Genomic DNA, 17287 nt, shown 5'->3' on the forward strand with positions numbered 1-17287 from the left:
AAAACAACAACAATGATATATAATTATAACAATCAGTCGCAAAGACCGAAGAGGAGGACAGTGCCGAACCGCAACAACCTGTAAATATACCAATAACAAACCGTTAGTCTTTGATATTGTTTCGTATAAATAAACAAACACCAAAACAAAACTCTTTCCTCCCCCCCCATCCAACTAAACACAGCCTCCAAAAAATATTGCCCGCAAATTGACTACCTGCACATTTTCATTTTCAAACTTACATAAAAGTTCTGTACAGTAATTTTGTTACTAAACATTAATACATTTTTCTGCTTCTATACATCAAATTCTATGTTCATCTAGTTTACAAATCAGTTTTCAAAATTAAAACCGGTTGAAAACTAAAGGAGAAATAAATTTGCTTCATTTTGGTGCTGGCTCAAATAGGAAACTAATCCCCGGACGTTTAGCCTTAAGCAAATATGACTGTCCGGAAGAATGTCTTTATATGATTCACATTACGAGAGAAATACGCCAAATCTGTACTTAAATACAAAACCAGATATTCCGAGAGGACCGTAAGAGCTAAGATCACGGATTATTGATGTTTTAGTAAACTCTAGTTTAGGATTATTATATTTCGTGAGCCTGTATATATTTTTTTTGCAATATACCGTTTAAACCATGAATATGAAAATACAAGAATAATCTTCCCTTCAACGATCGCTGCGGTCGTGTGGTGCGCCATCAGGGGCGACGTGGGGGCGGAGGCGGGATGGGCAACAATTCGGTTGTCCACCTAGCCCCCCCCCCGAGGAGACTGGTTGGACACTTTGCCTCATGCAGGTGTTTGCGGCTAAGTTTGCAGAAATGCTTTCTGTCATACTGACAGAACACCAGCGTATCAAATGTCAGTCCTTCCATGGTAACTGAAATCATTCCACGGTCTCGCCACTTATATACCAACTGGTTGAGGAAAGCTCAATAGAACAAACAATTACCAACCGGATCGGGTAAACACTCCATAAAACATTGCTAATTATTGTAATACTCGGCTTTGCGCCGACGACTCCAATTATGCAAGCGCATCCCTCTTTCCCGGCCACTAGTGCAATTGAGATTATCATTTGAAGCTGTTAACCCTGGATACGACAAGGTTTCACAGTGTCGGTTACCTAAGATAGGCGTTACTTACTGCGATAGTTTTTAATGCACTGAGATAGTTTTTTACTGCACTGCAATAGTCGTTACTCCAAAACGGGAAAATCACTCATTACAGGTATTTTTCAGCATTGCTGGTGACCTCTACGGCAATATAAAATGGTGTTTGTTCACAATAATATCAGTTAGTTGTCGACCACCAATCACAAACACACAATCTCCTAGAAACTGTACTCTGCGTTGCACGATGGATCTCGTTCCGCTGATTACAAACGTAAGTGTATTAGGTTTAATTTTTAGTATTTCTTTCGGTTCACTTTATAGATAAATTATCATATAAGTTTGGTTTGTCACAGTTAATTCTTGTTAAAACGTTATGAAATATGAACAGTAGGCTCAAAACTATGGTATTTACTACATTCAAAACCATTCTTTGTTTAGTTAATAGTTTATAGAGTTTATTTCCTTGTCATACAATTTTAAGGCCCGAGTGAAAACAAAGCTCATCAACAGGGTCTTATTTACTCATAGTAACTAAACATACACAGAAACTGGATTCAACACGAACAGGATATTATTTATTTATACATCTAAGGACATATACACCCAAATATTTACGTGTTAGTTACACCAAGTTGTATTTTTATAATATTTTTGATTTAACCCTTTGAGTGCCAGGTATTTATTGGGTGGGTATACTGAAAAGTGTCAAGTATTTTTCTAGCGTTCTGACTAACTACGCTGCACACGCAACTTACACTAGTTCTGTTATTGTAATTCACTCTTATAGATACTATGTAGTGTGTGTGTGCGTGTGTGTGTGTGTGTGTGTGCGCGTGTGTGTGTGTGTGTGTGTGTGTGCGTGTGTGTGTGTGTGTGTGTGTGTGTGTGTGTGTGTGTGTGTGTGTGTGTGTGCGTGCGTGCGTGCGTGTGTGTGTGTGTGTGTGTGTGTGTGTGTGTGTGTGCGTGTGCGCGTATGCGTGTGTGTGTGTGTGTGTGTGTGTGTGTTTTCACAGTTCACAGTTCACACAGTTCAAATCATCTTTATTTCAAAAAATACAAAGCACAGTAAATTACAAATGTTGCCAAGTGCTGTAATGCACGTGTGGCAAAAAATATTGTTGGCACAATTCTTAAAAGCTTAAAATGTCTCTGGTCTTGTGTGGATAGTAATAATAATAATATAATTATATAACTTTATTACGGTAACAATAATAAAATTGCATACAAACGTCACAGAATATTTAAATAATAAAAAGGTAGGCCTACACTTCATTCACTCACGCACACAGTCACATGTTTCTCTCATTCACTCTCATCTTCATTCTCACCAGACAATCCTGCCACTGCCACACCAGAACCAGAGGATTGATCGTGTTAGTTTTGAATTTCGTCCCAGCGGCTCTCCATAAACTCGTCAACCGAGTAAAACACCCTCGACACCAAAAGGTGTCTTAGTCGAGTTTTAATTTTTTTTGGTCATTCAATTGTTTGATCTCTTCAGGGAGCTTATTGATTAGCTTGACACCAACCTCAAACTGTAAACGTTCGAATGCTGCAGTTCTGTGTTGTTGAAACGCGAAAGTTGTCCCTGCCTCTAGTCCCATACTGGTGAACGTCCCCGCCTTCAACCAAGTTACACTTAGAACGGCAGTACAGGACAACCTCCAGGATATAGAGACAGGGCAAAGTCAGCAATCGAAGCTCCCTGAAGGTGTTTTTGCATGAATCTCTGAAGTTCAATTTTGAAATGATTCGGACAGCTTTCTTTTGACTTCTAAATACACGTTCGAATTTGTATTTAGAACAGCTGCCCCACAGTCTCAAACCGTATGTCAGATGTGGATATACCAAGCCAAAGTAGGCCATTCTTAGTATATCCAAAGAGCAGAATTTTGCAAGGTTCCGTAAGACATAAATGCCTGAGGAAACCTTTGAACAAATGCTGTCAATGTGATCGTCCCAAGTCAGCCCTCGATCTAGGTGCATTCCGAGGAACTTGGTGGAATCAGTTTCTTCTATTAGAACATCATCCGCCATCACGGCAGCAAAGTTGTCAGGTTCTTGCTGCCGAAGAAAGAAATTGACAACGCTTGATTTGGAATTGTTGATCCTCAGATTTAGTGTTGAAAAATACTGAATACATGAATTCAGTTCTAAAAATGAGTTGATTTCTAATTCATGTTTTGTTTTTGCTCTGATGCAGAGAGTTGTATCGTCAGCATACTGAACCATCTTCCCTGTAAGGATCGATGAGTTTCAATCTGTTGACGTACACAAGGAATAGGACAGGTCCAAGGATAGATCCCTGTGGGACACCGTAAGTGTCCTCTTTAATTCCTCTCCTCTTCAACAATTACACGAGGAAAGTTTTTATTAATTCTCACAATCATTATAAGAAAGAAATGTAACTGTAAATATTATCTCACGAATCATTAAACTGACACCTTTGATCAATCTTTCTCGTTAATGTGGTTCTTTCGTCCGGCGTTCCATAGTTCTGCATTCAACGTTTCCTATAGAATCAGTTGAGTTCTAATCATGGTCGTGTTTTGTGGACAGTTTATTAAAATTCAAACAATAATGTATCTTTTTTAACTACAAACGTTATATATTTTTTATATAGTAATGCAAAATTTCCAAGTTGCATCATTTCCCTGGAGTTTGTATAATTGCATAATTTTATAAGTCATGTTTAGCCGATAGTTTAAAATAGTGCTTGTTATGCTAAATTTTGCAACCCGTTATGCTTGCATGTTCCTATAAAACCAGAATGAACATTCTTTAGTCAATAATATTAGTTACCAGAGATAACCTTTAACACATGATGTGGTACGCAAGGTATTCTTGTTTTAATATGATAATAAAGGATAACAAATATTGTAGTATTTTATATTAGTACTTGACTTTATACACACTATCGAATTTTTCAGTGATACCAGTATTGGTTGTTGGTTAAAATAATCTGCTAATCCAGTGGGTTATCGATAAATAATATATTAAATCATATAAAATAATTATGCACGTATGCGCATGTTAGAACATATTATATTGTCTGTTACAATGGAATTAATTGAAGGATTGTCAGACAATAAAGCGAAATGTGAATCACATGATTACTACAGTAGCCATTGTCTCTCCCAATATTGTTAAGCTCCAAGCTAATCCTGCACCATAGGTCGATTTAACTCACGTAATCATATGGAGATTTTCATTCATGCAGTACAAAAATGTTAAACTTTTTTATAAAAAATTAAAGTTCAATATTGTTCACCATTCAAAGTATGAGAGAGGTTTTTCAACGTTAATTACTAAACACGAAATGGCCTCATTGATTACATATTCGTTACGAGTTTCTTACTGTTACTGTTGAATAGGCATTCTAAAGATACAAGCTCCTCAAAGAGAGCGTTAGCAGAAGTTCTTTACCAGCCTATACAGTCTTGTTGTAACTTGTCTGGGAGTTTCGTTAAATAATATATAAAACTGTGAGTTTATAACTTTTAGTACAAGAATATGTATATTCGTACTCCAGTTATACTTCCGGTGTGCTTTTGGTGGATGCTGAAACAGTCTTCAGACTGATAATTTCTAAATCTTTTCGTTGGGGCATTAGCAAACTATCTTTATCTTCTTTACTAAACCCATCGCTTGCGTTGATATTGTACAACAATAAAAATAACACTGAACGATATCCTTATTAATTAGTCTTAGTACACAATAGTTTGTGTTCATCTACAAAAAAATTATGACAGTTTTTTGTAAAGGAATATCTTTTGTAAAGGCTTACTTAATTGTAAGTAACTAAACACAATCCTGGATCTACTCATAATAAAAAAACCTATGTCTCATTTTCGATCATTTTTGTAAATAATTGATTTTATACGAGAATTGAGCAACATTATTTATAATATATTACGACTAGTGCTCATGCAGGATGCAATCTAAATGAAAGATATAAGTTACGCTTCATATGACAAGATGTAGTTCAAAGGCAAAGGATAAACAGTTTACGCAAAGTTCTATTGATCTTATTCCAAGTTGTTTGTTTATCTCATCATTACATCCCATCTGTCAATACAAACTACGTTAATATATCTCTCTTTATAATTTGAATTAAATTTATAATGTATTTGTTGAACCTTCTGTGTTGTGTTTTAATGGATGCGTTATCCTGGTGTACTTATCTTTAAACATAGTTATACTAGCAGTTACCAACGGTTTTGCACTCAATTTCATTAGCTTCGTATGAGCATTTCTGATTCAAGTGAATTGTATTTCTGACGCCAATGTTAAGTTTGCCTTTTAGGCACCATCAAGAAGTTATGCCAACATTTGTATGTTTATCTAGATAATTGCTTACTCTGTGTTAAACAGCGATTGCAAAAAAAGGTTGCAATAAGAATTATTTTTAACATTAACTTACTCTATACTTTTACATTATCGATGCAAACACATTTAAAATAGTGGTTAAATTCATTAACAATATGTTCGTACTGAAACAATGCTTACACACAACAGTTAATTACATTTAACAGGACTGAAAACATTGATCGGATACTTATATATCGGAAACTTATAGCCATTGCTTTAGTAGCAGAAACCACTATTTAGAGGAAGGAGTACTAAAATGCCGTATAATGGTAACTTCCTCTCAATGATAGCTGCCGCAGGTAGAGAACTGTCACAGTTTGGAAGATCACAAAGGCAGGAATCTGACAGAAGCCGGTCCTGCCAATGGCTGGGTTCTCCGAAAAGGCTTAGAATTCTCAGTGGCTTTGATCACTCAAGGCCTTGGAGTTCCCAAACACCTAGGCTTTGCGATATCAGTGTCCGGTGCTTCTAGAGGTTTAGAAGTTATTGTGTTTCAGATTTAGTGTAATTTATACTCCAGACGTTTTCAGAATCCAGTCGTTTCAGTCACATTAATTTAAATATAACTGTTTTAGGACTTCAACTAAAATGTACCTTGAAACTGGTGGGAGAAGCAATGTTTTTTTTTCATATGCCTAGTTCCAAGGCTGCATTCCAGAAATTTAAAAAGTTAAATCGAATAAAATAAGAAGAAACACTGTCTAGAAACTCCTTGTGTATAGGAGGAGTAATAAAATTGAGTCGAGTTGCGTAATATGTTGAATAAATTTAATTCCATATTATTTACTTATATTAATTTTACACATTTCTTGTGTTTTATTTATCAATTTATGATTGGGGATAGAAAGTAATTTTAACTTTTGGATCCTATCATATTATTGATCAGCAATAGTACATAACCTATAGTTGCATACATTATAAGATATTTAATTTATTTATATGAATATAAAAGATAATTTAAATAAGCATATAAGTCTATAAGTCTTAAGTATAAATATACTTGTGCTTATAAGTCTATAAGCATATACGTTATTGGGTTAAAAATAAAACCTAAGCTACTTACTGTTAAGGATGGCTTGTTCATATAATACCTAGGGTATAATCAACTAAACGCTGCATTTAGTCAAACACACGAATATTTTCCGTAATACACATAAAATTTCGATAATAAGAGTAAATAATTATACAATTATTTACGACTCATCTATGGAGACAATATCACATTGAATGACTGACTATATTTTGCAACTTTTGGAAGAGATTTGTCTCATTTTTTTGTTTTTGTGTTGGTAGACAGCGATTTGATGCAATAGGTTATCTAATAAACGATTCAATTAAACATAAAAAGAAAAATATTAATGCATTCTGAATGAATAGGTGGACTCAAATTACTTGCAAATTTTATAAATATATAATATTGTTTGTATAAAGGTAGGAACCTTTCACATTATTAATGTTTTCAGAATTATATATTTCTTTTGGGAGTGAACCACAAGAAAAGAGACAGGGGGACATGGTCACTATGAAATGTTCCGATCTCATTAAAATGTTTACAGTTTCCATGAAAATTTACATATTTAAGGTTTATTTTGCCAAAATGTTCGGTCTATATTTAGTAGATTACACTGTAATTGCATTAAACTTGATTTTGTATTTAAAGATTTCTATTCAGGTTTTGAAATGATTTCTCATTTTAAATAATTTCTAATCTACTGGCCTCTCTAAACATGTACAGTTAAATAGTGTGAGGTCACAATAAGACGTAACATTTACTTAGAGTAAACCACAATTTTAATCAACTGAGACACAAATATGTCTTAAGACTCCCGTTCCGGTGTGATTGCTGGTTATAATTTATAGCAACACTTTATAGTGGCATGAGTAAAACAAGGTACAATGTTTATACAGTATTTACATGTAACATAAATATAGTACATGGTATGCAGTAGTTCCTGTCTCGCTCGATACAGGTCTCGGCTACATCAGCAGCTCAGTTAGTTTTAGTTCCTGCTGGTCTCTCTCACCTTCCATCACACTAAGAGGTATATTAGAAGTTTACACAAATCTTCCACTTATCCATTTGATGAATATCGATACAACACGATAACTTAAATTATTCATTTTAACTTTTCCTACATAATCATCTAATGTAATTATACTTTGTTATTAAATATAGCAGTACTTTCTTATAACATTTTAAATCAGACTGGCTAGTTTTAGAACAACAGACTTGTCAAATAAAATCAATTTTCAGTTAATATTGAATTTAAGATTGCATAAATCAAATTGTTATATTTTACTATATGTAAAAACAATTCACAGGTATATTGTTGTGAGAGGTTTTGCTAACTCATAACTCACTATTAAAGCCACATTTTGCTACGTTTATGTTCCAATTTCGACATAATAGTTTCAGGTAAAATAACTGGAATCGTCTTAGAAATTTATTAGTTTATTTAAAATTTATTTGTCCAAGATCATCGTAAAGCTTGAAAACAAACATATAATTCTTGTTGGTGATACAACCCTATTTACATCCCTACATTTTCCATGTTTGGTAATGAGGCCCATGAGTGTGTCTGGGAAATGTTATTTTTTGAAGTCAGCGGGAAGTTAGAGAAACAAAATGAAGACATCCTAGGAGTTTCAACCCCTGTGGGTGTTTGATCTACATGAAATTTCTTTTCTTTTTCCGTTATGAGGATGAGATCAAATTTTATTTTTGTAGAATATTGTGAAGTTGAGGAACAAAAATGCAGTTCTTCTAGGGTTTTAAACTCATAATTCATGTATTTTTATGAACATTCTTTGGGTTTTTTAAGTGATGAGGCACGTGTGTGAGGAATTTAATCTTTCTAGAACATCAGGAATTTGGGAAAATAAATAGTTACTCTATTGTTACTCTTATTGCATTTCAAACCATCTCGATGGTAGTTAAACTTCATGAGCAATCTTTTATTTGTCTGTCGAGTCCATAAGTCAAATCCGTCTCAAAATTCATCGTTGTAGGACTTAAAGAAGTGAGACACAAAATACAGTTATTCAAAACCTACTAACCCATTTCAATCTCATTCAATCGGAGGACCAATAATACTTATCAAACGACTTTTATTGACATTAGATAAATTCGTACAAAAGGCAATAACCTAATTTTATTTTTCTATTAACATAGTATCACAAAAACTTCTTGATCCTCTGGGACTCAAACCCGGATCTCTCCCTTTCCGGGTGAGTGCAGTATAATAAATTACAGAGCCCTTACTTTTTTTAAATTATTTACATATACAATTTGTATACGTAGCAATAGCCTGATTTTATTTTGAATTAACATTTAATTTAAAAAAAATACCTTCTTACCTCTTCCGCGGGGAATCGAACGCTGGTCTCTCACTTGCCAGGCAAGGATCTTACCCCTACACCAAAGAGCCCTCACTAATAGTTATCATATGTTAGTTTGCTTGTTTAAACTCATATGTGACAGAAACAGCCAAATACAAAATAACTCACCCGTAAACAGTGAATGCTCTGTAGTGTAGTGGTAACATGCTTGTCTGGCAAGTGAGAGACCCGGGTTCGAGTCCCGGTGGAGGGAGTACTTTTTAAGTTTCAATGTTATTGAAACGTATATATATATATATATATATATATATATATATATATATATATAAACCTAAAAAGTCTGGTGTGCAATACAATAGTCATAAATATATACTTGATTTTGGTGAGTACTGAATTCCGTGCAAAGCATCTGGTAACTCTAATATGTTTATAAATATTGAAAAGATGTAGTTTTAGATGCAAACATCCCTATCGGTAATTTAACTCCAATTTGTAACTATTAAAATAGTTCGTGACCAGTCCATTTTGAAAGTGGAATATAGCAGTTGCGGAACCAGAAGAAATACATTACAGAGACGCGGATTTGTTTTATTAGTATAAATTACCTCAGTCCCGCTAGAAGGAAACTCGCTTTTCTTGTCTGTCTTCGGGATCATGTTTCTATTGAGGCAATTTTGTATCTGTCTTGGATAGAATATAACTCAGAGATTGGATTTTTTTTAAATGAGCATTAGTAACATTAAAGAGACTCTGAGTCACTCTACTTATCTTCTTTTATTGGAAATACTGTACAATACAAGGATTCAGATGTCATTTTCTTATAGACTAACACGACGAAATAAGTTACTGAGATATAGTTTTCTTCCAATGGTCATCACATGAAAGATGGCGATCTCGTATATCAGAAATGCTATATATCGCTGTTAATATTAGGTTTCTAAGTATCGTCACTGTTGTGTACGCTTATTATTTATTCTGAAGTATCGAGGCAGGACAAAGTTCGAGATTTCAATTTTCAATAACAACATAACAGCAAATAATGATTTTAGGAGGTTTTTTCACTATTCATGTCACAATTTCTCCTTTAGGAAGTCCTATTCGACCAGATATGTATAATTTAAACAGTGGTCTAAGGATTTCTTTCGTTGACTACGCCTTAAGACACATTAGGACTATTAAGGAACAAATATACTATTATTTTTATTATTTAATATTTTTGACGTTTGTATGCAATTTTATAATTGTTACCGCAATAAAGTTATATTATTATTATTATTTTAAGTTATCACAATATCTTAGTCATACTGATCTATGGTAATGCTATACAAACAAGTTAAATATAAAAGACTAACCGTGTACTGAAGATGTGACTCACCTTTACATTCTGAAATATTCCCATCTTTGAGAGTTCCAGATCACCTTCCACAACCTTCCTACCATAGTTAAGTTATATGTGGATTCCCATCACGTTCCACTCGGCCTGCGGCGCTACTTCTCTCAATCCTTGCGAGTGACTCTCTGTTGTTTAAGCATACAAAATGACGCAACATACTCGCAAAACCTCTTTCTGGATTATATTATCTTCGTATTCTAAAAATATACCTCTGAAATGGATTTCTTAGTCCATAACTGTTTCAATTTTATGGAACACGTTTAGCCTAGCTTTTAAAATCTATATTATTTAAGCAAGATACGAGTATTTTGCAAAATTAATTTCTGAACTGTTATGTAATTAGAATAATAATTGATTACTTTAACAACTCCAAATCTTAACTAACTAATTTACCTTCATTTCGCATTTGATTTTTTTGTATTTGCCTTAATTCCCTTCACCAAATCGATGCCTCTCGATATATTCTTTCGTTTTCTATACATTTATTTTTTATTTAATAACACCTCGTGTTGGCATCTGCTGTTAATATGTTATGTTGTTTTGTGTTCGACTTTTTGATTCATAAAATGCATCATTACTGATATCTTCACCTCTTTAACTCTTTTCTTTAAATCTGTTGAAATATTTAGGCTAGATGAATTTCTGTACCGTATTATGTACATACGGGGTTTTTGGCTTGTGTGTGTGTGTGTGTGTGCGCGCGCGCGCGCGCGCGTGTTGAAGCTTGAATGACGTTATATGATAATAAACCTAAATAAAATCCGTCATAAATTTTCCGGGAAGCAAATCGAGCCTATGCACAGGAATTTCTGGTTATGTTAGGCTCATTTCCTAGAGCACTTTAATCTTATGTTTATTGTGGTTTTTTGTTAACATTTAACTACTAATAAAAATGATTGAGACTTGATAGTAAAATTAATGTCCAATTAGTTGAATTATTTAATTCCGTCAAATGTATAGTTTACTAAATTTTCTTGCGTTTGTCGCTAAATTTTATTGAAATAATTCTGAAGGAGTTTCTTTTAATTAAAATACTGCATACTTATATTATATTGCATATGCATATTATATTTTGTAAATAAATTATATTATTGCAATGATTTACTTTATATTTCATGTACTTTCTCCTTCTCAGAAATTCCTTTCGTGTATGCGGAAATAGACTTAATTCAGTTTAATATCAGCGGGGCAAAATTGACGAGAGAGCCTAAATGTTGCCCTACTCAAAAACAATGTACAAATATGATTATTAATGTTTTATATTTATATAGAAATACCATATTTTATTCAGATAATTTAAATTCTTTTAAAACTTTTGTGACATGGAAATAATGTACATCACCTTACATAAATTGAAACACTTCCTCGATGATTTAAGTACTTCCAAATTTTTAATGAAAAAAAAAATTACCAACTGCCAATATGACCTATATTCAAGGCATATATACACAGACGTTGTTTCCCCAATGACACATCTTTGCATATTAATTCATTACTTAAGGTATTTTCACACATACCGGCAAAACCGAATCCAGGCGATTCTGCTCTCTAAATAGTCCAGTAAATAGTCTGCTTGTGTGAGGAGGTGGTGTGTCGTAGAATACGTACGGTAAAAATACAATACAGCATTGCTCTTTTATTGGAGGAGAAGATTCCGCAGGCAAAATAGAGTTACTGGGTTAATTTCCTTTAACTGTACGTTAAGGTAATTTCATGCCGTACTTTGATCAATTAAGAGGCAACAATAAATGTTGTATAATCATTTCATATGAATAGTGAGATTTATTTTTGATCAAACGTACCAATCATTATATCCAGAACTTTTTCCTTATATTCATCACTGTTTAGTCTCATAAACAAGATCTTCTATCCATAAGATCAATTAAGGACACTAGACCATACTTAAAATTTGCCATCACTATGTACTGAAAAAAACCAGCTGCACTCTTTTACGGTGAATCGGTGCCTATGTGAACATGCACTTAAGAAAGTATTCAAATCAAAATCATATTTTATTGCATTTTTACAATTGTATATTCCATTACAAATGTCAGTAAATTATTTCTGTAAATAGTATTTCATTCACATATGCACGCCAAACTTACACCTCCACATATTCACTCAAGCACAATCTCACTGACCCCAGATCCTAAGCCTCTCAAAACTCCCAGCGACTCATCGACAGAGTAGAACGCACTAGTCACCAACAGGCGTTTTTATACAAGTTTTGAATTGGTTTTCATTGCTGGGAGTTCTTGTTGTGGCAAATGCTGAGTAAGCGTCAGCCTTTGATGTTGGGGTCGATAGTTGTCCCTGCCTCTAGTATCATATTGGTGAATGTCCTCACCACGGACCAAAGTGAATTATGATCTGCAATATGTGATCACGTCGAATATGTAGAGGCAGGGCAATGTCAGAAATACAAGCTCCCTAAAAGATTCCCCTGAACGACTCTCTGTAATTTAACTTTCCAATTATTCTGACAGCCTTTTTTGGAGTCCAAACACTCGCTCAAATTTGTTTTTGGCACTGCCTCCCAAAGTCTCACTCCATACACCCAAAGTGTCGGTGGAATTAGGCCATATTAGGCCATTTTTAGAACTTTAAGGGAACATGACATTGCTGTGTGTGTGTTTGTGTGCGTGCGTGCGTGCGTGCGTGCGTGCGTGCGTGCGTGCGTGTGTGTGTGTGGTGTGTGTGTGTGTGTGTGTGTGTGTGTGTGTGTGTGGTGTGTGTGTGTGTGTGTGTGTGTGTGTGTGTGTGTGTGTGGTGTGTGTGTGTGTGTGTGTGTGTGTGTGTGTGTGTGTGTGTGTGTGTGTGTGTGTGTGTGTGTGTGTGTGTGTGTGTGTGTGTGTGTGTGTGTGTGTTGTGTGTGTGTGTGTGTGTGTGTGTGTGTGTGTGTGTGTGTGTGTGTGTGTGTGTGTGTGTGAAAACGCCCTATATATTTCCTATTAAAGGGACAATATCTATGAAACAGTACAGTTGTTAGAAGCCTTAATAAACTGCAGCAATCGTTTAGCTTTTTTAATGTTTCATGGAAGCCCTCCCAAAATGATTTCCTGTCTATTAATCAGTATAAAAAATTTATTATATAGTGGTTAATACAACATTTTAAAACATGGGTCTTTTATTGCATACATATTCAACTAAAAAATCAAACGTAAAATTTAAATATGGTGGGTTGTTAAAGTGCTATAGTGCTTTTCCCAATCTTAGTTTTATGAATATTTGAGGGCTTCCATATAAGATCTCTAGAGATTGCACCACCACTCCTCGAGCTGTAACGTTTATTAACGTAAAGCATAAGAACACTTTGTCAAGCTAATAGGACAAATTATTACAGCAAGATAAAAAGTGCAGAAGGTAATTTTATCAGCAGCTTAAAATTTCTTTTGAACATTACATTATAGGGTATTTAATATAATTATAATGTCTACTCTGTAGACATCCTCTGTCTATGCTGAACGAGGAGTCGGTAAAGCTCAGCTCTCTGGCATTGCTTTGAAGTTCAGATCTAATTAACAAAACAACAGATCCTTGTAAGTCTTTTCTTGTTTATAAAAATTGTTTTTTTTTAAATAGTATTTTATAATTTTAAATAATTGTTTAACATGCTATATAACAAATTATAAATAACTCACGAAATCTACATAATATTTTTAACTAATTCTCTGTGGTTATTAGTTGTTAAAAATGTAATTAGAATGCAGTTTTTGCATTGCAGTGTGTTTACATATTCAGTTACAACATATGCAGTGCTTCGCTTACAAATAGGCATATCAATATCTGTAATAGTTAAAGATCTACGTGAAGCATAATTTACTAGACTTTGCTTTTTAACCAATCTAAACAAAAAAACAAAATTCAAATTGTTAATTGATAGATAAAAATATACTTTACAGACACTAATTTAGAGGATTAGTGAAGCCATTTATCAGAACCAATAATTGTTATTCGACGATTTATCATAGTAACCTGCCGATTTCGCATCACTCACAACATTTAAGGCCATTTCACACCGCATGTAGCGTGCGTGGCTGGATGTACGCGATGCCGGCTATGCTAGCGATGCGCCAATTCACACCGCCGCGAGGGTTGCGATGCTATGCTGGTGGCTACGTTTACGTCAGTATTCAGGAAGATGTCTGCTCCGACAGTCTCATGGTGCGAGTCTGGGTTTTCTTGCGGATTACCCTGGTTCGATGACAGCAGCAGCAGTAGTGATGATGATGAGTTGATTTTGTTATATAGTGTATCATCGAGAAACGAGTGGGTACATCGCATCAATAGAAAAAGAAAGAGTTTTGGTGAATATCACCACTTGATGAGTGATCTTGAGGCTGATGATGAAAAATTTAGGACTTATTTTAGGTTAAGTCGTGAACAGTTCGACGAAGTCCTGGCAATGGTTGATGGTGACATAAAGAAAAATAATACAAACTACAGGGAGGCAATTTCTAGCCAGGAGCGGCTGGCAATTTGCTTGAGGTAAGAAAAAAGTCTCTTATTTTGACAACATTATTTCAATAAGAATAATAGACAGGCTACATTACTTTAAATACAAACAATTTAAAATTACAATAACATTAAAATAAGAAAATTTTGTAAAAGTGGTTTTCAGCTATTTTCTGTGTTAACTTAATAATCATAATATAAGAAAAACTGAGTTGCCAAAAAATAAAGTATTTAATGATTTCAATATACTGTAAAGGTATATATTAAGAATGAAAAAGCCCTGTTGTTGGTGTGTCCGTTCCCTCTGAGTCACAACCGATGACTGCCGGCACGCCACCCACCTAAACCACAGGCTGAGCGCCTGCGGGAAAGGGAGCACTGTGCCGACAGGTACCGAGCTGTTTTAAACTGTGAGGAAAATACGGCACACGAGGTGGTGGCCCCCAGAAGGAGGTGCCACCCCTCAATATTTAATTATATAAATCAAGTACAAAATAATAAAGAACTTGAGACTACAAAAAATGGACTCATCTCGCAGGATGAAAGAAAAGAGACGGTGCCTGTAATAAAGGACTTACTAAAAAAAGACCTCATAAAGGATTTACTAAATATTTTATATATTAATTATAACAAATGTCATCATTGAGTGAAGATAAAATATATCTAGTCTGGGAAAGAGATGTCTCATTGTTTCCTGGGATCGGAGCAGTTGACTGTCGAGACTGAAGTGTAGGTGAAGGCGAAGCTGATGAAAATGGTTGTGATTGTATACTTGTGGAGGAGGATGGAGTGGCAACAAACAACTGCTGTGAAGTAGACCCACAAGCAGAGGTACAGTTCCATTCATGTTGCTCTTCCGCTCTACAAATGCTACTTAACAAATCCATTTTTATTTTGTTTTGTAATTGGCGGGGTAATTTCCGAACCGATTGGGTAGCACTAGCAAAAAATAAGTCTACATCATCAGGAATGCTTTTAGCTCGAGTTTTTTTATTGCATTCTTTATTTTGCATATAAGCCAACACTTTGTCTACGCCTCTTGGTGATCGGTTTCTTCGTTCTTTTACCGTGGAAGTCATTTCACTTGCGTTTTCAGCATCATCGGCCATACTTTCCCCGTCAATGTCATCTTGTTGCTCGGATAAATTTCTCTGCTGTTCCCAATGATTCGAATGTTCCTCGATTTCATCCGGCATGGGAATGTTAGAGTCGCTCCTGAAAATAAATAAAATACAATAGTAGTCGGTCCTATTTTAGAAATTATTAGTTTGCGACTAAAATCCAACAGCCTTGTCATGAAGAAAAACACGATGTTTATATCGACACAGGTCATATGAAAAAGTTAGAATTTCCTTCTCAAAAGGAATGTAAAACATCTTTAGTCCATGCCGACCTAACTAACACCTAAGACTAACAAACACGTACAGTGTGTATGGGATAGAGCCTCACAATATGAGAGAACATTAAGCACTCAATTAAACACTTATACTTACGGTCTATGCGTGCTAGTTTTAAGCACAAATGACATTTGATCATCGTATTTCCATTTTTTAATATTTTTTGCTGCCTGCCCAGTTGTTGTTTTTCGGCGAAGTACAGCTTGGCGGTGACAGTCCTTTAGTTTTTTCCACTCACGTCTCAAAGAGTTTTTCTGAAATTTTTTTTTTTTTTTTCAGATTCCTGGCAACTGGAGAGACATATACAACAATCAGTTTCAGCTACAGAATTGGGATAAGCACAGTTGCTAATATCGTAGAAGAAGTGAGTGATGCATTATGGCTACGCTTGCAACCAGAGTTCATGCCAACACCAAATGAAGCTCTGTGGCGACAAATTGAGAAAGGATTCAAAGAAAGATGGAACTTCCCTCACTGCATAGGCGCAATTGACGGGAAACATGTTGCAATCCAGGCACCCCCTCACTCTGGTTCTAGCTTTTATAATTATAATCATTATTATTCAATTGTACTACTTGGACTTGTCGATTCTGACTATAAATTCATAGCGATAGATTCTGGTGCGTATGGTAAAGAGTGTGATAACAGTATTTTTATGGATAGTGCTCTTGGACAAAGGATCTGCAGTTACAGTATTGCAATGCCGCCTGATGAGCCAATTGTTGAGCTGGGTATCAATCTGCCATATGTTATAGTGGGAGATGAGGCATTTCCTCTTAAGCGATTTTTACTTCGCCCTTTTCCACGTGACAAAAGACTCACACCTGAAATGCGTGTATATAATTATTGCCTTTGCCGTTGCAGGAGAGTTGTGGAAAATGCGTTCTGTATATTAGCACAAAGATGGCGGGTGTACTTTCGGCCATTGACTTGCAAGGTTGATACAGTAAACAAAGTCATAAAAGCTACAACGGTTCTGCATAACTACCTCCGTTGCAGAGGTGACACGTTGTCCATACTCTCTGCTGAAGAGATCGCAGAGGGCTACAAGAAATGCTGGAAGCCTGTGCCTCGTTTCGGATCGCAAGCCTCTAATGAAGCAAAACACATTCGCTATGAGTTTGTTGTTTATTTTAATTCAGATGAGGGTACAGTGCCATGGCAAGATTAACAAATGTAACAATATTAATAAACAATTGCTACTGTA

At 35.0% G+C, this 17287-nt stretch overlaps 1 protein-coding gene across 1 annotated transcript; it reads right to left on the minus strand.

Moving 5' to 3' along the window:
• Positions 1 to 708: 708 nt before the first annotated feature.
• On the minus strand, positions 709 to 16392 carry LOC124369705. Its single transcript, XM_046827760.1, has 3 exons — positions 16177 to 16392; positions 15456 to 15898; positions 709 to 890 (listed from the first exon to the last, which is right to left on the minus strand). Exons 1-3 carry the CDS (start codon positions 16209 to 16211, stop codon positions 709 to 711), a joined length of 660 nt encoding a protein of 219 aa, XP_046683716.1. The 5' UTR covers positions 16212 to 16392.
• Positions 16393 to 17287: the final 895 nt, after the last annotated feature.

The sequence above is a fragment of the Homalodisca vitripennis genome, chromosome X (genome assembly GCF_021130785.1).
Source record: "Homalodisca vitripennis isolate AUS2020 chromosome X, UT_GWSS_2.1, whole genome shotgun sequence".
In the NCBI taxonomy this organism is placed as follows: Eukaryota; Metazoa; Arthropoda; class Insecta; order Hemiptera; family Cicadellidae; genus Homalodisca; species Homalodisca vitripennis.